The sequence below is a fragment of the Thalassophryne amazonica genome, chromosome 1 (assembly GCF_902500255.1).
Source record: "Thalassophryne amazonica chromosome 1, fThaAma1.1, whole genome shotgun sequence".
NCBI classification, from domain to species: domain Eukaryota; kingdom Metazoa; phylum Chordata; class Actinopteri; order Batrachoidiformes; family Batrachoididae; genus Thalassophryne; species Thalassophryne amazonica.
In genome coordinates, this window is record NC_047103.1 from 101,173,935 (window position 1) to 101,198,200 (window position 24,266).

General features: G+C 44.7%; 1 protein-coding gene across 1 annotated transcript in view; it reads left to right on the forward strand.

Annotated features, from left to right (window-relative positions):
* LOC117512783 (E3 ubiquitin-protein ligase HECW1) overlaps positions 1-24,266 on the forward strand; it is a 521,859-nt gene that overhangs the window by 224,571 nt on the left and 273,022 nt on the right. The window contains exon 8 of the mRNA XM_034173001.1: positions 2,595-2,697. Coding sequence (XP_034028892.1) covers positions 2,595-2,697 — 103 coding nt within the window. The remainder of the gene's footprint in view (positions 1-2,594; positions 2,698-24,266) is intronic.

Here is a 24,266-nt window from a genome sequence, read left to right on the forward strand (position 1 = left end):
TTAAAGGGGTCCTTAGAGCTGTACTAACAGACCTTATTCTCTGTGAAGCCCGTAAAATTTTCACCAAAAGCCAGATAAATTTTTCGAATAGTTTCCAGGTGCCAGTCTCTAACAGCTTCTGAAAAAATTCTGATGGAAAAAACCCCCAAATCATTCCGCCATTTCCAGACAATGAAAATCCGACGACGGGGCGGGACCACTCCTTCCACAAGGCGTGCTCACAGGCGAATGACGTCACCGACAGGTGTGGAAAAACTCACGCATGCGCACAAGGGTTCAAGCTTGTCTGATGTGAAAACATATGAATCAAATCCATATAGTTTAAAAAAAAATAAAAAGGTACGATACTTTATGGACAGACCTCGTAAATGATTAAAAACAGGAACAAGTGTTGTGGGTTTATCCTGTCAGTTATGTCTGTTGGTGATCTGGCTCCGTGGTTCGTCTCTATGCCTTATGGGTGTGTGCAGGTTTGTACTCCGTTGTTGTCACTCCCCCGTGTCCATGTGATCTGTCTGCTCTCTGTGTGGTTGTGACGTTCCCCCGGTCTCAAGTTCACGCCCCCTCATGTCCTTTTGCTCCTATAGTGTCATTATGTGTTTGGTTTATCCTGTTTTGTAATCGGTCTCCTTTTTTGAGTTCCAAGTGTCTTATTTATGTGTGTACTTGGATTTAGTTTTTGATTATTGCAGTTCGTGTTGCTGGTTATGTTTTGATTGCCTTCCCGTTTCTTTTGAGCCTTATGTCAGTTTTACCACAGCAGCCCTGTTGGTACCCGTGGTTGCATTGAAATCTCCAATGACCAATAAAGTGCCACTTCTGGGACAGTCATTGATCAGTTTGCTTAACCACATTGATCAGATTGCTTAACCACTTAAGCGTTGGGCTTGAGTCCAGAGGATCCTTGGTTGAAATCCCAGCCTGACCAGAAAATCACTCACGGCCCTTGGGCAAGGTCCCCTAATTGCACTCGGTGTGTAGTGAGTGCCTTGTATGGCAGCACCCTGACATCGGGGTGAATGTGAGGCATTATTGTAAAGCGTTTTGAGCGTCTGATGCAGATGGAAAGCGCTATATAAATGCCGTCCATTTACCATTTATCAGTGAATGAAGCTATTAAGGACAGACCTTCTTCACTGAGATAACGCTCACAACAGTAAGACCAAAGACACAGGCATACAGGCATGGGCAATAGTGTGCCATGAAAGGCCAAGACACTGCAAGTTTTCTTTCCTACCGATCACCTCAGCAGGTGATTTTGTTGATGATCAGGTGTTTATGTTCAGGGGAGAAGCTTATCAGTAAACCCACCTGCTGAGGTCATTTGTTGCAAGGAAAACCTGGACTGTCTATTTGAACTGTTTTGCAAGTGAAAAAAAATATGCATTCTCTGTAATTTCCTCTGACAGGACATGGTTGGATCAAAAATCACACCATGATATTTAGCTTTTCCACTATGATGGATCAGACACTTACCTATTGACAATGTTAACTGATTATAGTGTTATCTGTGATATCTACAGTATGTCAAGAAGCTGCAGTGATCTTCATGTCAGTTTCTTCACAGTTCAAAGGAAAAAACAATAATGACATCCTGTTTTGAGTAGCAGCCAAACAAGGCAGCTGCAGGGACAGGCATATGATGCTGATGGATGCAAAGTTATGTCCACCCAAACAAAGTGCTACTGCAGTTCTCTGAATTAAAAAATCAATCAGTCAATCAATCAATTTTATTTATATAGCGCCAAATCACAACAAACAGTTGCCCCAAGGCGCTTTATATTGTAAGGCAAGGCCATACAATAATTACGTAAACCCCCAATGGTCAAAACGACCCCCTGTGAGCAAGCACTTGGTGACAGTGGGAAGGAAAAACTCCCTTTTAACAGGAAGAAACCTCCAGCAGAACCAGGCTCAGGGAGGGGCAGTCTTCTGCTGGGACTGGTTGGGGCTGAGGGAGAGAACCAGGAAAAAGACATGCTGTGGAGGGGAGCAGAGATCGATCACTAATGATTAAATGCAGAGTGGTGCATACAGAGCAAAAAGAGAAAGAAACACTCAGTGCATCATGGGAACCCCCCAGCAGTCTACGTCTATAGCAGCATAACTAAGGGATGGTTCAGGGTCACCCGATCCAGCCCTAACTATAAGCTTTAGCAAAAAGGAAAGTTTTAAGCCTAATCTTAAAAGTAGAGAGGGTGTCTGTCTCCCTGATCCGAATTGGGAGCTGGTTCCACAGGAGAGGAGCCTGAAAGCTGAAGGCTCTGCCTCCCATTCTACTCTTACAAACCCTTACAAAACAAACAACAACCACTGATGTCCTGGGAAACAGCTCAAAATTCATATGCCATATACTTTATGCTTGTCACAGTGCTTGTGCCATTTGCTGAGAGAGGGTGCTCAGTGTCACATGACAATATGATTTTTGGTAAAATAAATATATAAATAAATAAATAAAAATCCTGATGTGTACACAAGGAATATACTTCCTTCAAATCTTTCCCTGACCAACATATTTAATGCGTGCTGTGGTAATTATCAGTCCTTTTTCTCCATTTCCCATCACACTCCCTCTGTAATGACTTTCTCTGCAGGGATCGGGTCGTGAGTTACTCACTGGGTCGCAAACTGCCAACAGATCATGTCTGCGGCCAGCTGCAGTTCCGTTTTGAGTTGACCTCCTCTATTCACCCAGGTAAACTTACATCACAGCAGGTAGCAGCAGCAACACACACATTTGATCCATTTTACATTCTCCAGCAAACAGTTAAAGAACCGTTGACATGGCAGGCTCTTTTTAAAAGCACTTGCTAGACCACCAACTACCAGGGAATATTACAGAAATGTACTCTCCTGCTTTTACATAAGGCAGTCAATAATTACATGTCATGTTTGAGCTTTACTGTATTTTCCACTAAACTCTGCATCAGAGTATCAAACCCTGGTGCCACCGAATATAAACAATGAATAATGAGCCATGTAGCATGTTTTTTTTTGGGGGGGGGGGGGGGTATGAGTCCAGTTATTCAACAATTGTGGGAGAATAGTGACCCTTAGAGGCAGAATATTTGGCTAACAAGGCTCATCTCTGAGCATGGCACTAATTTCAAGAAGTTCAAAATTTAGCAAAAACTTTAGCAAAAGTTTGTCTACGAGGTACTACGAGGATGTCAGAGGCATGTTAGTGGTGAGGACGAGGCTGTTAGAAGCCCATTATCCGAGTACCTGGTGGCTATGAAGACAGGACAGATTATTTTAGACAGGCTATTTTGGCGCCGCACTCTTGTGCACTTCGTCATGGCAATTCCTCCTGCTTTGTGCACTGGACACTGTATATAAAATAATTATTTTGTAGCGGATTAATTACTTTCTGTCAGATTTTGGACACTGAAAACACCTCTAATCGCTTCAAGAATCACAGAGAACTGTTTCAGCTCCCACTTTTCTTTCTCTCTTTTCCCACTCTCTCTCACATGCTGCATGAGGTGGAGAACGTATTTGGAACAGCTTAGTTATTTGTGATGTTCATATTGTAATGGCTTGGTAAAACAGTTGAATGTTCATTCCTTCTTTATAAGCAGGTGTAAAATTATGTTTATGATAGATTTAACATCTTGTTATAATGGATCAGATGAGGTGCACTGTGTGCGCGCTGATGCAATGACTGGCACTCAAGACGAGCATTTACGCAAAACGTGAGCATGCAAAAGAGCAATTTTGCAGACAATAACAGATGAGCACAAAGTGAAAAGTTGGCTCACCGGTATCAAAATGACTGTAAGCCACGGAAGAAATAAAGCCAGTGAGAAGAAGCGCAGAGGCGACTGTCCAGGAACCCATGTGTTTTGTGTGGTGTTTTTTTTTGGGGGGGGGGTGATCCACACAGGTGCGGGTGTATATAATTAAAGCAGGCCCGGCGCCACAAAAAAATATTAAGGGGGCGATGAGTTTATCACAGGGGGCGGGGGCACCCCCCCCAAAAAAAGTTTGCACCGGAGGGTACCTGTCTCTGAGCGTGCATAATGAATTGGGTGCGCTCCTAGAAAGCTCGTGTATTTAGGCTACACCATTGTAAGAGACTGACTGAGTAAGAGTAAAGAGTGATGACAGTATTTTTTTAATTATTATTTGAACGTATAGACCCTGGGTCAAGTGATCTCCTGCATACCACAAAACCAAACCAACAACTGATCTGAGAAACGACATGAGACAGTAGATTAACCCCACATACAGCCCTCCATCACAAGCGCAAACACAGCGCAGTTGGGCATGACAGTCACAACGGGTCAAAGATAAACCTTTCATGTTGATATACAGTGGTCCCTCGTTTATCGTGGGCGTTACGTTCTAAAAATAGCCTGCAACAGGCGAAATCCGCGAAGTAGACAGCGTTATTTTTTACAATTATTATAGATGTTTTAAGGCTGTAAAACCCCTCACTACACACTTTATACACTTTTCTCAAACAGGCATTAACATTTTCTCACTTTTCTCTCATGTGTAAACACTCTCAAAGTTCAAACCTTAGAAGAAAAATAAGACCAACCTGTTTTCAGGCCCAAACATTTGTTTTTAGAAATAAAAATAGAACGTTTTCCTATAAATAATTATGATGGCTTTTAGAACTAACGAATTTAATTTTAACGATCAACCTACAAGGTTGGACATGTAAGAAATTATTAATAGTGACTGACCAGTATTTCACAGTTCCTCTGATCGCGCCTCTTCGTCCTAGCGCCGCGTCTTTTTCCACTGAGTCACACCTCGGTACAGGTGTCTTTTTCCGAGTGAAGAACACAGTTATGGGTAGTTGTTGGTGCTCTTTTTTCTTCTGGGCGAGAAGATTGTTATAAATAGACACGCAGAACACAATGCGCATACTCTCCTTTTGTGGTGCCGCAACAGGTGTCCTGTCATCTCGACAGAACACCGGCCTGCTTGATGAGGACGCAGAGCACAATGTGCTGTAAAAAAAAAAGCATGCAAAATTGGACTAAAAAAATCCGTGAAACTGCGAGGCGCTATATTTTCCAGTATTTCTTTTTCTGTTGTGAAAGTGTAGGTACACGGACCCACAACAGGGGGCGCAATGAACGGACAATGGAGAAAGGTGAATAACAAGTTTTACTGTTGTGAAAAGAGCACAACCAATACAACAATTAATAATTTGGAGTTTGAAGCCGAAATCTGCTGGTGTCGTGTGGGCAGGCTCGAAGGTAGGAGGCGTCCGTCCTAGTCGAACCGGAACCACCCAGATTTCCTCTGCCACCGAACCCCAGAAGTACTGGAACCGCCAAGTCCCGAATTCCCAGGTGGCCACTGCCTCCGCTCGTCGGATCCGGTACTGCTGGCGGGAAAGAGCACAAACACACAGGTATGGATGCGACAGCACCCAGTAGACGGAGAGGGGAGAAGCCGCCTCCACCTCTTGTTACAATGAAGCAGGAAAGGTGAGTACTTATCCAAGCAAGTAGCTTTCTGTAGTCAGCTGTCCTGAAAAGGTTTACCAAGGTTTATCAGAGTCTTCAATATGAGCTTGCAGAGAAGGTTACCTTAATCTCAAGGCGATATCTCGGCACTGAGGTGGAGACGCTGTCCTGCTGATATACCTCCGTCCTGAGTGCAGTCAGCTGTGTCCAGTAATGGGTGACAGCTGTCACCCTGGCAGCCCTCGTCGGCGGCAGCGCCCTCTGGTGCCTGGAGCCCGCACTCCAGGCAGGGCGCCCTCTGGTGGTGGTGGGCCAGCAGTACCTCCTCTTCAGCGGCCCACACAACAGGACCCCCCCCCTCAACGGGCGCCTCCTGGCGCACGACCGGGCTTGTCCGGATGGCGACGGTAGAAGTCGGCCAGGAGGGCCGGGTCCAGGATGAAGCTCCTCTTCACCCAGGAGCGTTCTTCGGGGCCGTACCCCTCCCAGTCCACCAGGTACTGAAGACCCCGACCCATTCGACGGACATCGAGGAGCCGACGCACGGTCCAAGCCGGTTCCCCGTCGATGATCCGGGCAGGAGGTGGTGCCGGACCCGGGGTGCAGAGGGGTGAGGTGTGATGGGGCTTTATCCGGGAGACGTGGAATACCGGGTGAATCCGCAGCGAGGCCGGCAACTGAAGCCTCACTGCGGCGGGATTGATGATTTTGAGGACCTTGAAGGGGCCGATGTATCGGTCTTGGAGCTTGGGGGAGTCCACTTGAAGGGGAATGTCCTTGGTGGACAACCATACCTCCTGCCCAGGACGATACGTGGGAGCCGGGGCCCGCCGCCGGTCTGCATGTGTCTTCGCTCTCGTCCGGGCCTTCAACAAGGCAGAGCGGGCGGCACGCCACACCCGACGGCACCTCCGTAGGTGGGCTTGGACCGAGGGCACACCGACCTCTCCCTCGACCACCGGAAACAAGGGGGGCTGATACCCCAAGCACACCTCAAACGGGGAGAGGCCGGTGGCTGATGACACTTGGCTGTTGTGAGCGTACTCGATCCAGGCCAGGTGGGTACTCCAGGCCGTCGGGTGCGCGGCTGTCACACAGCGTAGTGTCTGCTCCAAGTCCTGGTTCGCCCGCTCTGCTTGCCCGTTGGTCTGGGGATGATACCCAGACGAGAGGCTGACCGTGGCCCCCAGTTCCCGGCAGAAGCTCCTCCAGACGTGTGAGGTGAACTGGGGACCGCGATCGGAGACGATGTCTGATGGTATACCATGCAGACGGACGACGTGGTGGACCAGGAGGTCCGCTGTCTCCTGGGCCGTTGGAAGCTTCGGGAGGGCCACGAAGTGGGCCGCCTTGGAGAAACGGTCCACTATCGTGAAGACGACGGTGTTTCCCTGGGACGGCGGGAGACCCGTGACGAAGTCCAGGCCGATGTGGGACCAGGGGCGATGAGGCACGGGCAGTGGCTGTAGCTGCCCTGAGGTCTTCTGGTGGTTGGCCTTGCTCCTGGCGCAGGTGGTACAGGCCTGGACGTAATCCCGGACATCGGCCTCCAGGGATGCCCACCAGAAGCGTTGCCGGACGACTGTCACGGTCCTTCGCACCCCCGGGTGACAGGAGAGCTTAGAACCGTGACAGAAGTCTAGGACTGCGGCCCTGGCCTCTGGTGGGACGTATAGTTTGTTCTTTGGTCCGTTTCCGGGGTCCGGGACACGGGTCAGGGCCTCCCGGACGGTCTTCTCCACGTCCCAGGTGAGGGCGGCCACGATAGCGGACTCCGGGATGATGGGATCCGGGGGATCCGACGGTTCCGTTTTGACCTCATCTTCGTGCACCCGGGACAATGCATCCGATCTCTGGTTCTTGGTCCCGGGGCGGTAGGTAATCCGGAAGTCAAAACGGCCAAAGAACAGTGACCAGCGGGCTTGCCTGGGGTTCAGACGCTTAGCGGTCCTGATGTACTCCAGGTTCCGATGGTCAGTGAAAACCGTGAATGGCACGGCTGTTCCCTCCAACAGATGTCTCCACTCTTCGAGGGCCTCTTTCACAGCAAGGAGTTCCCGATTGCCGACGTCATAGTTCCGTTCAGCGGGGGTCAACCTGCGGGAAAAATAGGCACACGGGTGAATGACCTTATCGGTCTTCCCGCTCTGGGAGAGCACCGCTCCTATCCCTGAGTCCGAGGCATCCACTTCAACCACTAACTGGCGGCTAGGATCGGGCTGCACCAGAACTGGTGCAGACGAGAAGCGCAGTTTCAACTCCTTGAACGCGGCCTCGCACCGGTCCGACCAGGTGAAGGGAACTTTTGGAGAGGTCAGGGCTGTCAGGGGGCTAACTACCTGACTGTAGCCCTTGATGAACCTCCTGTAGAAATTAGCAAAGCCGAGGAACTGTTGCAGCTTCCTACGGCTTGTGGGTTGGGGCCAGTCTCTCACCGCCGCAACCTTGGCCGGGTCCGGGGCGACGGAGTTAGAGGAGATGATAAACCCCAGGAAGGACAAAGAAGTGCGGTGGAACTCACACTTCTCGCCCTTCACAAACAGACGGTTCTCCAACAACCGCTGTAGGACCTGACGTACATGCTTGACATGGGTCTCAGGATCCGGAGAAAAGATGAGTATATCGTCTAGATATACGAAGACGAACCGGTGCAGGAAGTCCCGCAAGACATCGTTTACCAACGCTTGGAAGGTCGCGGGAGCATTAGTGAGACCGAACGGCATGACCAGGTACTCAAAATGACCTAAGGGGGTGTTAAATGCCGTCTTCCATTCGTCTCCCTTCCGAATCCGAACCAAATGGTACGCGTTCCTAAGATCCAGCTTGGTGAAGATTCTGGCTCCATGCAAGGGGGTGAACACTGAATCCAACAAGGGCAACGGGTATCGGTTGCGAACCGTGATCTCATTCAACCCCCTGTAATCAATGCATGGACGAAGTCCGCCATCTTTTTTACCCACAAAAAAGAAACCAGCGCCCATCGGTGAGGTGGAATTCCGGATCAACCCGGCGGCTAATGAGTCCCGGATGTAGGTCTCCATTGATTCGCGTTCCGGCCGTGAGAGGTTGTACAGCCTACTGGACGGGAACTCACTGCCTGGAACCAAATCAATGGCACAATCGTACGGGCGGTGGGGAGGAAGCGTGAGAGCCAGATCCTTGCTGAACACGTCCGCAAGGTCATGGTACTCCGCTGGCACCGCCTTCAGATTGGGCGGGACTCGGACCTCCTCCTTAGCTTGGGAGCCGGGCGGAACCGAGGAACCGAGACACTCCCGATGGCAGGTTTCGCTCCACTGAACCACCACCCCGGACGGCCAATCAATCCGGGGATTGTGCTTAAGCATCCATGGAAATCCTAAAACCACACGGGAGGTGGCCTGAGTCACGAAGAACTCGATCACCTCCCGGTGGTTGCCTGACACCACCAGAGTTACTGGAGGTGTCTTGTGTGTGATTGGTGGGAGTAGGGAGCCATCTAGTGCTCGAACCTGCACAGGCGAGGTAAGAGCCACCAGAGGGAGCCCTATCTCCCTGGCCCATCTACTGTCTAGCAGATTCCCCTCAGAGCCCGTGTCCACCAGTGCTGGGGCCTTCAGGGTTGAATCCTCAAACAGGATCGTGACTGGGAGTCGTGTAGCAATGTGGGTATGTCCCACGTGAATGTTTTGGCCCACCCCTGGCCCAGTCTCTAAGGGCGGGCGTTTGGCGTTTGACCGCTCGGGGCAGTCTCTCACATGGTGCTCTATTGAACCACAAACAAGACACGCTCCGTGGGTCCATCTCCTTTGTGCATCTGGTGCCCTAAATGTTGCCCTACTCGTGTCCCTAGCTTCGTCAGTAGGGGGAGCTGTGACCCCACGGAGCGCAGGAACAGAGGAGCGTGGGGAGGGCGGAGCTCGATCGGACCCGGAAGGGAGAGGGACGACGCGTGCCTGGCCACGCCCTTCGCCTCGTTCCCGACGGCGTTCTTCTACCCGGTTGTCGAGTCGTATAACTAGATCGATGAGCCCATCTAAATCCCGCGGTTCGTCCTTAGCCACCAGGTGCTCTTTTAGGACCAGAGACAGTCCGTTTACAAAGGCAGCGCGGAGGGCAGTGCTATTCCAGCCGGATCTCGCCGCCGCGATGCGGAAGGCGACTGCATAGGCAGCTGCGCTCCGACGCCCCTGTCGTATGGACAGTAGTGCGGTTGAAGCGGACTCGCCTCTGTTGGGATGATCGAACACCGTTCTGAGCTCCCGTACAAACCCATCGTATGAATGAAGGAGCCGTGAGTTCTGCTCCCAGAGCGCTGTAGCCCAAGCGCGTGCCTCCCCGCGAAGCAGGTTTATGACATAAGCTACTTTGCTAGCGTCAGTCGCGTACATCACGGGACGCTGTGCGAAGACGAGCGAACATTGCATCAAAAAATCCGCGCACGTCTCCACACAGCCTCCGTACGGTTCTGGAGGGCTTATGTAAGCTTCTGGGGACGGAGGAAGGGACCGTTGAACGACCAGTGGAACGTCACTCTCACACGCAGGGTCCTCGGGAGGGAGAGCCGCAGCGGCGCCCGGAGGGCGCGCTTCCACTTGTGCGGCGAGAGCCTCCACCCTGCGGTTTAGGAGAACGTGCTGCTCGGTCATGAAATCGATCCGAGTGGTGAAAGCGGTGAGGATCCGCTGCAACTCACCGACTACCCCTCCCGAAGCCGCCGCTGCGCCCTGTTCTTCCATTGGCCGTTCAACAGCCGGTTGACGCCCCTCGGGATCCATGACGCTGGCCGAGATATCCTGTTGTGAAAGTGTAGGTACACGGACCCACAACAGGGGGCGCAATGAACGGACAATGGAGAAAGGTGAATAACAAGTTTTACTGTTGTGAAAAGAGCACAACCAATACAACAATTAATAATTTGGAGTTTGAAGCCGAAATCTGCTGGTGTCGTGTGGGCAGGCTCGAAGGTAGGAGGCGTCCGTCCTAGTCGAACCGGAACCACCCAGATTTCCTCTGCCACCGAACCCCAGAAGTACTGGAACCGCCAAGTCCCGAATTCCCAGGTGGCCACTGCCTCCGCTCGTCGGATCCGGTACTGCTGGCGGGAAAGAGCACAAACACACAGGTATGGATGCGACAGCACCCAGTAGACGGAGAGGGGAGAAGCCGCCTCCACCTCTTGTTACAATGAAGCAGGAAAGGTGAGTACTTATCCAAGCAAGTAGCTTTCTGTAGTCAGCTGTCCTGAAAAGGTTTACCAAGGTTTATCAGAGTCTTCAATATGAGCTTGCAGAGAAGGTTACCTTAATCTCAAGGCGATATCTCGGCACTGAGGTGGAGACGCTGTCCTGCTGATATACCTCCGTCCTGAGTGCAGTCAGCTGTGTCCAGTAATGGGTGACAGCTGTCACCCTGGCAGCCCTCGTCGGCGGCAGCGCCCTCTGGTGCCTGGAGCCCGCACTCCAGGCAGGGCGCCCTCTGGTGGTGGTGGGCCAGCAGTACCTCCTCTTCAGCGGCCCACACAACATTTTCTTTCTTTTTAATTTTGCTAACTCTCACATCCGAGGGGGCGAGGTTGATGACGTGAGGGGGCGTCACCTCCAAACGCCTCCTCATGGCGCCGGGTCCGAATTAAAGCACCCACCTCATTGTGGTGTCTTTTTTTTTTTTTTTTTTGGTCACAGAGAAACCACTCCACAATTGTTCTTTTTCATCCATCATTTTTTCAATCTTGCACTGGATGCACACGCAGAACTGCTGCATTTAATGACTCTGTAACACAGGTGAGCTGCAGTCTGACACACAAATGCGTACACCGGTTGGACTGTGCAGGAGTGTCTTTTTTGGACTGCGTTTAAAGAACATGACATCTTGAATGGATGCTGTGAATTGAAAACCCACACTTTACATGAACGTGGAATATACCCTCACCATGAATGTCCATTCTATTGGTGTTGATGCTTTTTCCTTGTCCTTGTGTGTGTTGAATATACTGTATAAGTATGTGTCTTGAGCTACGGGGTGTTTAAATTTCCTTTTGGATCATTAAAGCATCTGGCTGTCTATCTATCTGTAAAAGGAGCAGGGGCCTCATGTACAGACTTGCATGGACTTTCTACTAAAAGTTGGTGTATGCCAAAACCCTGAATCTGCCTTAAGCACAAATATATTCAGATGTATGAAAGTGTGCATAGGCATGAATTCATGCATGCTCCGTTTGTACATCCCACTGAATGTGGAATTGATTGTGGAACCAAACTCCTCCCTGGCCATGCCCTATTTAAAGATGCAATTTCATGTAAATAGGCACTTGGAGCAGGGAGTCCCATGACAAAAAATGTTTGTGAGAGCTACGGAGCTGAATGTGTGAGACTAACACGCAGAACAGCACGCACACACTGACTTTAAAAAGGTGAGGTACGCCTCCGCTGACCATTCACAATTTACCCACACGTTTATTGACAAATACTGAACACAGGAAGCCTGTTAAGAAGCTCTGCAGCTCACCATCAAGCAAAAATAAAAAAAAGACATTAATAATAAAAACATATTTGAATGCGCACATGCCCAAATGTGTCCGCGCTGGTTTCGTTCTGAACAATTACACAAACTATTTTAATACAAGCAGCTCCCCATGGCTCGCTGTGCCAGCTGCCTGATGCACATTTGCACATCACATATGATTTGAACATTAATAGAATGAAAATGTTTCCTATTAACAGAAACAAATTCATCATGTGATGGCACCTTTATAGCAACATGTGTGCAGTCAATAGCTCCAATTACATTCGGGAAACCGGCTCTCACTGCAAAATGCGCTGTAATGTTGGAATGTACCTGGATGAGATTTGGGTGATTGCCTTCCACACAGCTGACATGGCTCAGCGCGAGGTTGACTGGCACACACTGGACCGATCAGGCAGCTCACGCTGGGATGCCTATGATGCAAGGATGCCCAGCATGGTCAGCACCTGTGTGGGCACAGACAACCCCTGGCTCCTCGCCGTAGTGTGCTCTGGGCTGAACGCAGTTCTGTGCTTGGTCAGCAAAATTGGTTTACGAGCCAATTCTAATCATTTGGAGGTAAATCCTTGTGTTCCCTGGATACACGCTCACGTCAGATTGCACTATTTGCAAGGTCCCCTAACAACGCTAACACAGCCACTGTTAGTGCTATTTTATGCATCACTTTGTGCGTGCTTTTATATCCATCCTTATAACTGCAAACACTTGGGTGTGTTGAATGTTCATCATTGTGTCTCTGATGTGCACATCACTCTGATGACTTCTTGTTTTCACACGATTAACGGTTCCCTGCATCACCTGTACATGTTGAAGATGGCACAATAGCTGTAGAAACATGCATATACCAGCAAAACGTCAATAGTCAAGTCTTTCTTCATGATCTGTCAAATGTGGATTGGTCTAGAGTAAGCTTAATACCCACAGTAAATGAAGCTTGGACCATGTTTTATGAATTGTTCAATTCAGTGATTAACAAACATGCACCTATCAAGAAAATGAGAATTAAAAATCGCAACAGTCCTTGTTTCAAAATGAGCTCACTAGCTTACTAGTGCAACAAAAGAATGCTGCATGGTTGAAGGCTACCAAGTCAAAATTACGTGCAGATTGGCAAACTTTCAGACAAATAAGAAATAAAACCAAACAAGCCGTCAGAAATGCAAAATCTTATTTTAAAAATAAATTCTCTCTGTTGATCCAATTCAAAAAACTTTTGGAAAACGGTGAGAGAGCTTGAAAACAAGCCCTCAGCTCAGTTGCCGTTATCAATCAAAGTAGATGATGTCATAATATCAAAGAACGAATGATTAATATTTTCAATGAACATTTCATCAAATCCTGCTTCATTTATGAATCTGCAAATACTTTCAATCCTCAACTACACAGTTGGAATCAACATTTATCTCCAGCATACGCACCTTTAGTCTACCAGTCTCAGAACAAACAGTATTAGAAGAATTGCTAAGCCTTGACCCTAAAAAGCCAGCCGGATCTGATGAGATGGACCCTTTCATCATCAGGTCTGCAGTACATATTATAGACTCACCAATAACCGATATAATAAATTTGTCTTTTGAAACAGCTGAAATACCATTAGCTTGGAAAACAGCAGTTGTACACTGTAACAAATATTTGCAAGACCTCACATGGAGGCACCATAAAGATGTAGCGAATATCCATGTCTCACACGGAGGCACCATAAAGATGTAACAAAATTGGTTAATTCTAGATCGGCTCACACGGGAGCACTGAAATAAAATGTAATTAGGTATTGTTAAACTCCCACATTGAATTAGATTGGCCTAGACCATTTAATGGGTCAACAAAATAATTAACAATTTTAGGGTTTAATAATTGTTATTTAATATTTAATTTACTCGGGGCACCACCTATTTGAAGCATAGGTACTTTAAACATTCATTAATTTATCAGTCTCAAATTAATCAATCAGTCTCAATTGAATGAATCAGTCTCGGGTCTGAAAGTCTGAATTCTACGATACGATTGACCAAAGGTTTCCTTTTGAACACAAAATTAACCACAACAGAAATATTTATAATTTATTTACAATTATACAAGAAATGAACAGTTTGCTGGCATTTTTGTGGACAGTGATTAAATAAGTTCATTTATGGACACAATTCTTACTCACTCATGAAAGAAAGAGATGAAGCTTAAAGACTTTAATTAAATAAATCTGATTAGAATTTAGTGATGAAATTTTAAGCCAATTGTTTTTAAGAAAATTATTAAACAAACATATGAATATGGTTAAAAAGGAGGAGAATAATAAGGAGGAGCCACGTTGTATCCATTGACAACAAAATCTTTTTCTGGAACCTTTAACTGGCTCACTTAGCTGGTCCATTGAAAAGGTGGTTCAGACGATCCATCCGTCCGTCATTGATGTAGGTTCTGCAGCATGCTTACTTGGGTCAGGGGTTAACTCAGTGGCCTCCCCGGGTAATCCCAAAGGCTTGTGTCGGCTGGCTTTACCGACAGGATGGCTGCTTGCAGTCAGGTTGTCAGCTTGCTGGACTCCAGAGGTGGAAGGCGTTTGTTGAAAATGGTTTCTGTTAGCTTTTAAAAATTTGTTGGAGCCAGATTAAAAGTCTTCATGAATTTAGAAAAAAGATAAAACTTTAAGAGCGTTGGAAAATTAGCTGACAGAAGAGTCAAGAGAGACAACAGAGAGGAGCGATGAGAAGAAAGAAAGACAGAGCAGCATTCTGTTCTAACCTTTTTAATGGGGACTGACCTCACCAAACTCCGCCCATTTAGAGTGTGTAAACTCAGAATACTTCATGCGTTCACAGGGCAGACCCAAATGATTCAACTATTTAAACACATTAGCTATTTTGGTATAATACTGTTCTAAGACACTCGAATGGATACACATTATTAATCGTCACTTAAACACATCCTTTGAATAAACAATACTTCACCATCAACATACTGATAATGCAGAAAGATCACATTTAAACACACATCAGTTACAAGGAACACGTGTCAATAAAATGGAATGATTGTATGCAAAGCATTTTGTTTGATTAATCAATACAACCAACATTAGACGTTTTTTAGATATGAATAAAAGAAATACTGATGCAATTCTTTTATTTCAAAAGAATGTCTTTCTTCGCTTAGACCTGAAGATAATAGTTGTTATCAAGACGCAAAGTTTTATGGCCACTCTTATCGTGGAAGGGATATCATCTTGCAGTCTTGAGGGTTCTAGCCTTGGCGTGAGGTCATAAAATTTGGGCTCTCCTGGCCTGGAGAAGCTCAGATTCTGACGTGAAGCAATTATAATGTCATGTAATTCATAGTGACCGAAAATTCATTGATAAAAAGGCAAGGGCCCCCCTTTGAAGAACTTTGAATTACAGTTCTGTTTTGCTCTGAAGCCCATGGGGGGGGTCTCAGGCTTAACTCCAGATGGACGCAGGAATTTCTTCACTGGTAATGAAAACACAATCTGTCTTCAGTTCCAAACCTCAGGTTTTTGTTGAGACAGCATTAATGTATTTATTTAATTATGGCAAATCGAGGCCATGGGCTACAACACCCTGTTTTTAAAGGTGGAGATCAATCTGACGCAAACTTTTATTGGCCCATCTCAGTTTTGCCTTGCATATCAAAAATCATAGAGACAATTGTAAATAAACAAAGCAGAGATTTTTTTCTCCAAAATAATATTCTCAGTGCCGCTCAATCTGGCTTTAGACCAAGTCATGGCTGCATTACGGCAACTCTCAAAGTTTTGAATGATAACCTCTGCCTTAGATAACAAAATGTACTGTGCAGCAATTTTTATAGATTTGGTCAAAGCATTTGATACAGTTAATAATTCTGTTCTCTTAGACAAACTAACTGACATTGGTATAGATCAGGGCTATTCAACTAGATTTTTCCGGGGGCCAAATTTGCCAGAATACTATGACCTGTGGGCTGGACAGTCTCGTGACCTGTACTATTACTCTCGGATGTACAACTGAGACAAATGCTACTACATTTCTTTTTCCCTTTTTATTTAACAGAACATCAAAAGTCACACTTTAAGTTCAGGTTTCAACCAACATTAGCAGCCTCTGGTATAATAACATCACAGTCACAACAGGAATAACTGTTTTTAGTGCAAATAAAAAGTAAACAAAACCAGCTTCTGGCTTAACAACAAAACAATAACTACTTCAGGCTTAATGTGCAAAAAAGAGAAGATAATCAACTTCTGGGTCGACAGCATCACAGTAACCACAAACACTGTTTTTAGTGCAGAAAAGTAAACAAACAGCTCCTCATAAGGAACAACAACAAAAACCAATAGCAGCTGCTGGCTTTATGTGCAACAAAAATTAAATTAAATATAACTTCTGGTTTAAATAACTGTCACTGGTGACATTTATGAGAATGGGCTTTCTCAGTTCAAAACTAAAAACAAAAATGGCCATTTTTGTACATGGTGCAAAAAAATAATATAATAATAATATAATATAATAATAATTTATTAGACACCCAAGCATAACAGAAATTCACTCATATGACCAAACTCATAACAGAAGAGTCAAAAACAAAAAGAGATATAAGAAAATAAATCAAATACATGGTGCCTAAAGGTGTGGGCAGAAGCAAAGCATATCCACGCCTACCCTCCTGTATAAAATCATCAGGCATATACGAGGTCTGTTAGAAAAGTATCCGACCTTTTTATTTTTTTCAAAAACCATATGGATTTGAATCACGTGTGATTGCATCAGACAAGCTTTAACCTTCGTGCGCATGCGTGAGTTTTTTCATGCCTGTCGGTTGCGTCATTTGCCTGTGAGCAGGCTTTGTGTGAGCACTGGTCCACCCCTCTCATCGTTTTTTTATTGCGAATAAATGTCTGAACGATTTGGAGCTTTGCTGCATCAATTTTGTTCCAGAAACTGTGAGAGACCTCCAGGTGGACACCGTTCGGAAAATTAATATGGCTCTCAGGGATGATTTTATGGGGATTATACAGATTAAGGAGTGTTACTGCCGCTTTAAGGATGCCCCACAACTGCTGAGAGCACCGATCGACATGCTCAGACCCCGCTGAAACAACCAGATCATTTCCAACGTGAAGGCTTTGTTGATCCGGGACCTCGTCTGACTTTCACAAAAAGGCAGAAGTCATGGACATCAGCACTTTTTCGGCACATTCCACTGTTACAGGAGTTTTTTTTCATGGAAAGAAAAGCGGAGGTACATGCCACGGAACCGTACATTACGCGGCACAAAACCACCTCCGTGTTGGTCTCACAGGACAGCTTTCAGGTGGATTTCAGATGGATTCCGGTTGCTTTTCATTCGTGTGATAATCCGATTGTGATTGTGCATGAGCTGGACATGCCCCAACATGTCCCGGAAGGCTTCATCACGGCGTTGCTTTGTGCCATGCGGCTCCACCGCGATGCGCTGAACTCCTCTGCACGTCTGTCTTAATGTGCTGAAAAAGTGCTGATGTCCACATCTTTTCACAATTCCTGTGCTAGTCAGACAACATACCGGATCTAGACAGCGTCCAGTTTAGAAATGAACGGCACATTCCACTGTTACAGGAGTTTTTGTCATGGAAAGAGGAGCGGAATTCTGCGCGTTGCGGTGGAGCCGCATGCCGCAAAGCAACGCCGTGATGAAGCCTTCCGGGACATGTTGGGGCATGTCCAGCTCATGCACAATCACAATCGGATAATCACACAACTGAAAAGCAACCGGAATCCATCTGAAATCCACCTGAAAGCTGTCCTGTGAGACCAACACGGAGGTGGTTTTGTGCCGCGTAATGAACGGCTCCGTGGCGCGTCCCTCCACTTTTCTTTCCATGAAAAAAACTCCTGTAACAATGGAATGTGCCGAAAAAGTGCTGATGTCCACGTCTTTTCACAATTCCTGTGCTAGTCAGACGACATACCGGATCAAGACAGCATCCAGTTTAGAAATGAACGGCACATTCATGTGCCGAAAAAGTGCTGATGTCCACGGCTTCTGCCTTTTTGTGAAAGTCAGACGAGGTCCCGGATCAACAAAGCCTTCACGTTGGAAATGATCTGGTTGTTTCAGCGGGGTCTGAGCATGTCGATCGGCGCTCTCAGCAGTTGTGGGGCATCCTTAAAGCGGCAGTAACACTCCTTAATCTGTATAATCCCCATAAAATCATCCTTGAAAGCCATATTAATTTTCCGAACGGTGTCCACCTGGAGGTCTCTCACAGTTTCTGGAAAGAAATTGATGCAGCAAAGCTCCAAATCATTCAGACATTTATTCGCAATAAAAAATGACAAGAGGGTGGACCAGTGCTCACACAAAGCCTGCTCACAGGCGAATAACACAACCGACAGGCGTGAAAAATCTCACGCATGCGCACGAAGGTTCAAGCTTGTCTGATGCAATCACACGTGATTCAAATCCATATGGTTTTTGAAAAAAAATAAAAAGGTCAGATACTTTTCTAACAGACCTCGTATGCCTGTACATAGACATTTATACCCAACACAATCTGAACACAGCAGCACCTAGTTACAGATAAAAGAAGTCAAATATTTCTCCAGAGTACTCACAAAAGAAAGAAAGAAAAAAAAATGAATGTTCCAGTACAACAGCCTCTACATATAACACAACTCAACCCTATTAATCTAATACATATGTACCAAATACCATTTGTTTGTATAAATGTTTGAACCGGTTAATATCTGGACATTGCTTAAGTTTCTCTGGTAAATTATTCCATTTTTTTTGGGCCACAAATGGAAACACAAAAGCACCTCCTAGTCGTCTAGCGCCCGCATTTTTAAAATAAAACGAACCCCTTAAATTATACATTCCTTCTCTCAGCGTAAAATATTCTTGAATTCTGAGAGGTAATTGTTTATTTCTTGCTTTATGCATCAGCTGAACAGTCTTAAATGTAATCATATCATAAAGTTTTAATATCTTTGATTTAATAAATAACGGATTGGTATGATCCCGAAACCCTGAATTATGAATTGTTCTTAATGCTCTTTTTTGAAGGATGAATAATGATTGTAGAGTAGTTTTATAGTTATTACTCCAAACTTCCGCACAGTATGTCAAATAAGGTGCAATCAATGTACAATACAAAGTATGTAGTGATTTGCCATCTAAAATGTGCTTTGCCTTATTCAATATTGCAATACTTTTAGAAACTTTCTTTTGAATATGATGAATATGAGCTTTCCAGTTAATTTTCTCATCAATAATCACACCTAAAAACTTATTTTCCTTGACACAATCTAGATTTACCCCAAGTATATTTAACTGTATTTGTACATCCAATTTATAATTTCCAAATAACATCATTTTCGTTTTTGACCAATTTAATGACAATTTGTTCATGTCACACCAACTCTTCAGCTTTATCATTTCGACTCTCAAATCAAACAATAATCGCTGCAAATTCTCTCCAGAACAAAACAGGTTTGTGTCATCAGCAAAGAGAAGTGCTTTAAACACATTGGAAACTTTACATAAATCATTAATATATAAAATAAATAATTTTGGTCCCAGCACAGAGCCCTGGGGAACCCCACAAACAATGTCCAGATATGTAGAACTGCAGTCCCCGATTTTAACAAACTGCTTCCGGTTTTGCAAATAACTTTTAATCCAGTTCAGAGCCACTCCTCTAATCCCATAAAGTTCCAACTTTTTAAATAATATGTTATGATTGATTGTATCAAAAGCCTTTTTTAAGTCAACAAATAGACCTATTACTAATTCCCTTTAGTCCACATGTTTATTAATCCCTTCGATTGCATTGCACAAAGCCAAAGCAGTGGATGGACCTTTTTGCTCTGAACCCATATTGACTGTCATCAAGCAAGTTGTGAAGTTCAATAAATCTATCCAGTCTGTTATTGTAAAGTTTTTCCAGTATCTTAGAAAATTGTGACACTATAGACACAGGCCTGTAGTTAGTAAAAAGATGTTTGACACCAGATTTAAATAGCGGTATCACCTTTGCCACTTTCATACCATTTGGAACAATTCCCGTTTGAAATGATTTATTAAATATATATGCTAATGGTTTAACAATTTCTGGAATTATCTGCTTTACTAAAGCCATATGTATATCATTATGATCAGTTGACTTTTTACTTTTACATGTGCTGACTATCATAATAATTTCTCTCTCATCAACTGGGCCAAGAAACATAGTATATGCTAAATCTGGCCCAACCTTAACAAAAAATGTATTAAAACTGTTCACTACTTGGTTCATGTCATATTCATCTTTATTGTTACAAGTAAAATAAGACGGGTAATTCTTTGATTTGGGTTTATTTCTTAGAATACTATTCAGTATTTCTGTTTTTTATGTTTCTTTTATATTATTTTGATTATCATTTAGAATTTTGCCATAGTATGATTTTTTACAATTCCGCATAATGGTTGTTAATTTATTTTTATAGCACTTATATTTAATCTCAGCCTCTCTTGATTTACTTCTGATTAACTCTCTATATAACATATTTTTCTTTTTACGTGCCCTTTGCAGTCCCTTTGTTATCCATGGATGGTCATTATACTTGCTATTTAAACTGCAATGTAGAACTGGACAATTTTTGTTATATACATCAAGAAATATCTTTTCAAATTTAACATATGCTAAATTAGCATCATTCTCCGTATAACTGGAATTCCAATCCTGCAGACGTAAATCATTTTTTAGGGCAATAATAGCTTCTTGAGATTGCAACTGCTTTCGATATTGTATTTTCTCCTTCCATTTAGTATTCAAATTCAGCTCTGTTACTATAAAAATTGGTAAGTGGTCACTGATATCATTGATCAATAAACCACTTATTGTTTTTGTATTAATATATACAAAAACAGTAAGTTTTTGTATATATATACAAAAACTATAATATACATTAAAAAAACTATAATATATAATATGCATTATACATTATAATGTATTAGTATATATACTAATACATTATAATATATATAATGTATTAGTATTAAAAATAAGCTTTGTGTGTTAGAGTGTGTGTACTGAAGAGTAGGGCTGAAACGATTAGTCGAGTAACTCGAATAATTCGATTACAAAAAATGTTCGAGGCAAATTCTGTGCCTCGAAGCTTCGTTTAACATTGTAATACATATGTCAGGCCTGTGTGTGGCGCTGCAATGTCCGCAGAAAAAACAAAAAACAGAAGAAGACTGGAGCATAACAGCTAATGAAATTAGCAACGATAGCTACCGCTTTCCAACGTGACACATAGACTATGTTTACATGCCATTAATATTCGGGTTAAGGTCAGTATTCCGGTTTCTGAATCATTAGGAATAACCCGTTTACATGCTTAAGCAGACAGAGTTACTCCTGTATACATGGTCATTGGTATCATTTGAAATATCCCCATCTAAACAGCGACGCACGTCGTCCACTGGTGCTTGATTTGGTCTGGCGTTCGTGCAAATCCTGCTTCGTGTAAAACCCCTCACTACACACTTTTCTCAAACAGGCATTAACATTTTCTCATTTCTCTCCTGCGGGCTGCCTCCGCATCAAAACAGCGAGCATCGTCTCTGGACCTGTTGCCAGATTTGGCGCAACTACGCACAGAAGAGAGGGGGGTGGTGTGAGTTTACTGAGCCCACAGACGGTAAGCGCATCGGAGGCAGAGCAATCGCGGTGATATGCCGACCAGTGCCGCAACCGGCCCGCCTGATAAGGACGCAGAACACAATGCACTGTTTATCTCTGTTTCTGTGGTGTACGGTGGGCTGCATGCGCCGCATACAAGTAGTTGCCGTACTCAAAAGACCAAGATTCCTTGCAGATAGGACATGCGCAGAACACAAAATAATGTTCCTTTCTATGGGGATATCCCGATGCGTGTTTATATGACCTGATATTCGGGTTAGGAAAGGAGTAACCCAGGGGTCTTATTCGGGTTTTTAAAAACCAGAATATGAGCATATTCAGGTTTTTGTGGGTGTTTACATGGCCGTGTGCAACCGGGTTATTGCTAATATTCCGGTTATGAAAGGGTTATTGGCTGCATGTAAACGTAGTCACAGAGTAAAATAAAGCCTTTTAAGAGAAAGATCATCCACGCTGATCATCTGAAATAGAGTTTCTGTGCATTTAAAGCGAAGCAATGTGTCTATTTTTAAAAAACACATGGTCTGCTCTACGTGGGGAGGGACTATTGACCCGGTGGCTGGCTGCTGTCTCTCTCTGCCCAGTGTCAGGGGCTGTCAGACCGGACAAGTCACAGCTCTGTTCCCGGCTACATTGACAAACAACAGAAGTCCACTCTTTCTTCTGTTTACCTCCGACTCACACTGAGTGTTTGACTTTTTAACTTTTGCTTTTTTGGGCAACACACAACACTTCACAAACACGGTAACTTAAATAAAATAATAATAAAAAAAACTGACTGTGAGGTTGCATGTTCAACCTCCAGCTGAAATGCAGAGAAAGAGGGATACAAAAAAATCATGCAGGGACCCCAGTCCATCAACCTTTATAAAAAAAAAAAAAAAAAAAATTAAAAATGGTTACATTTTACAAGTTGGAGAAAACAAAACAGAAAGCCACATCCCATTGCCATTTCAGCAAAATGCCAACACTTTGGCGCAGTGACATTGTGCCATTGCTTAGGGAGAGCCCTGGACTATTGATGTTGTTTAAAAACACAGAAATACTTTTTATCCGATTACTCGATTAATCGCCAGAATAATCGATAGAATACTCGATTACTAAAATAATCGATAGCTGCAACCCTACTTGTTATGTGGGCCGCTGAAGAGGAGGTACTGCTGGCCCACTACCACCAGAGGGCGCCCTGCTTGGAGTGCGGGCTCCAAGCACGAGAGGGCGCCAGACCCAGAGGAAGTGACAGCTGTCACTCATCACACCAGCTGTCACTCATCTACACCACTTTATAAGCCGGACTGCAACTCCACCTCCCCGCCGAGAAATCGACTACCATTAACAAGGTAATTTCTCTGCTGACAGACACTTTGTGTGTTTAACCTGAACTTCTGTTACAGCCGTTTTCCTGGAGTGTTTCCTTGTCTGAGGGATTGGCGTTTGGTGTGACAGCGACGGCTTCGCCTCACATCCCAACCCAGATAAGTGGCTAAACCAGGAGCTGTATGAGTGTGTGATTGGAGGTGGAGGAGCTCCCTCCTAACTGTGTATGGACTGTGAATTACTGAGTGTGCGGACTCACACTCATACAGCATATCACTGCTTTCTGCCAGCAGTACCAGGGTCGACAGCCGAAGACAGAGGCCAGCTGGGGACTCGGGACTTGGCGGCTCCGGTGTTCTTCAGACCGTTGGTGGTGGAAGCCGTGTGGGACGCGGCTTCTCTCTCGTCAGGGGTCTTCTATCTTCGAGCCTGCCCACACGTCACCTGGTGTTTATTGACTGTGCAAATTTCTGTACATTTAGTTGTGTATTATCACAACATTAAATTGTTACTTTTTGGCTTACTCATTGTCCGTTCATTTGCGCCCCCTGTTGTGGGTCCGTGCTACGACACCTTCCCAACACTACTGAAGAGATAAAAAGACAAAATAAGAGATTACAACTCTACATGTTTTTTATACAACCCCTGGCAAAATTTATGGAATCACCGGCCTCAGCGGATGTTCATTCAGTTGTTTAATTTTTGTAGAAAAAAAGCAGTTCACAGATATGACACAAAACTAAAGTAATTTCAAATGGCAACTTTCTGGCTTTAAGAAACACTATAAGAAATCAGGAAAAAAAAATTGTGGCAGTCAGTAACGGTTACTTTTATAGACTAAGCAGAGGGAAAAAAAATATGGAATCACTCAATTCTGAGGAAAAAATTATGGAATCATGAAAAACAAAAGAACGCTCCAACACATCACTAGTATTTTGTTGCACCACCTCTGGCTTTTAGAACAGCTTGCAGTCTTTGAGGCATGGACTTAATGAGTGACAAATAGTACTCTTCATCAGTCTGGCTCTAACTTTCTCTGATTGCTGTTGCCAGATCAGCTTTGCAGGTTGGATCCTTGTCATGGACCATTTTCTTCAACTTCCACCAAAGATTTTCAATTGGATTAAGATCCGGACTATTTGCAGGCCATGACATTGACCCTATGTGTCTTTTTGCAAGGAATGTTTTCACAGTTTTTGCTCTATGGCAAGATGCATTATCATCTTGAAAAATGATTTCATCATCCTTTCAATTGATGGGATAAGAAAAGTGTCCAAAATATCAACATAAACTTGTGCATGTATTGATGATGTAATGACAGCCATCTCCCCAGTGCCTTTACCTGACATGCAGCCCCA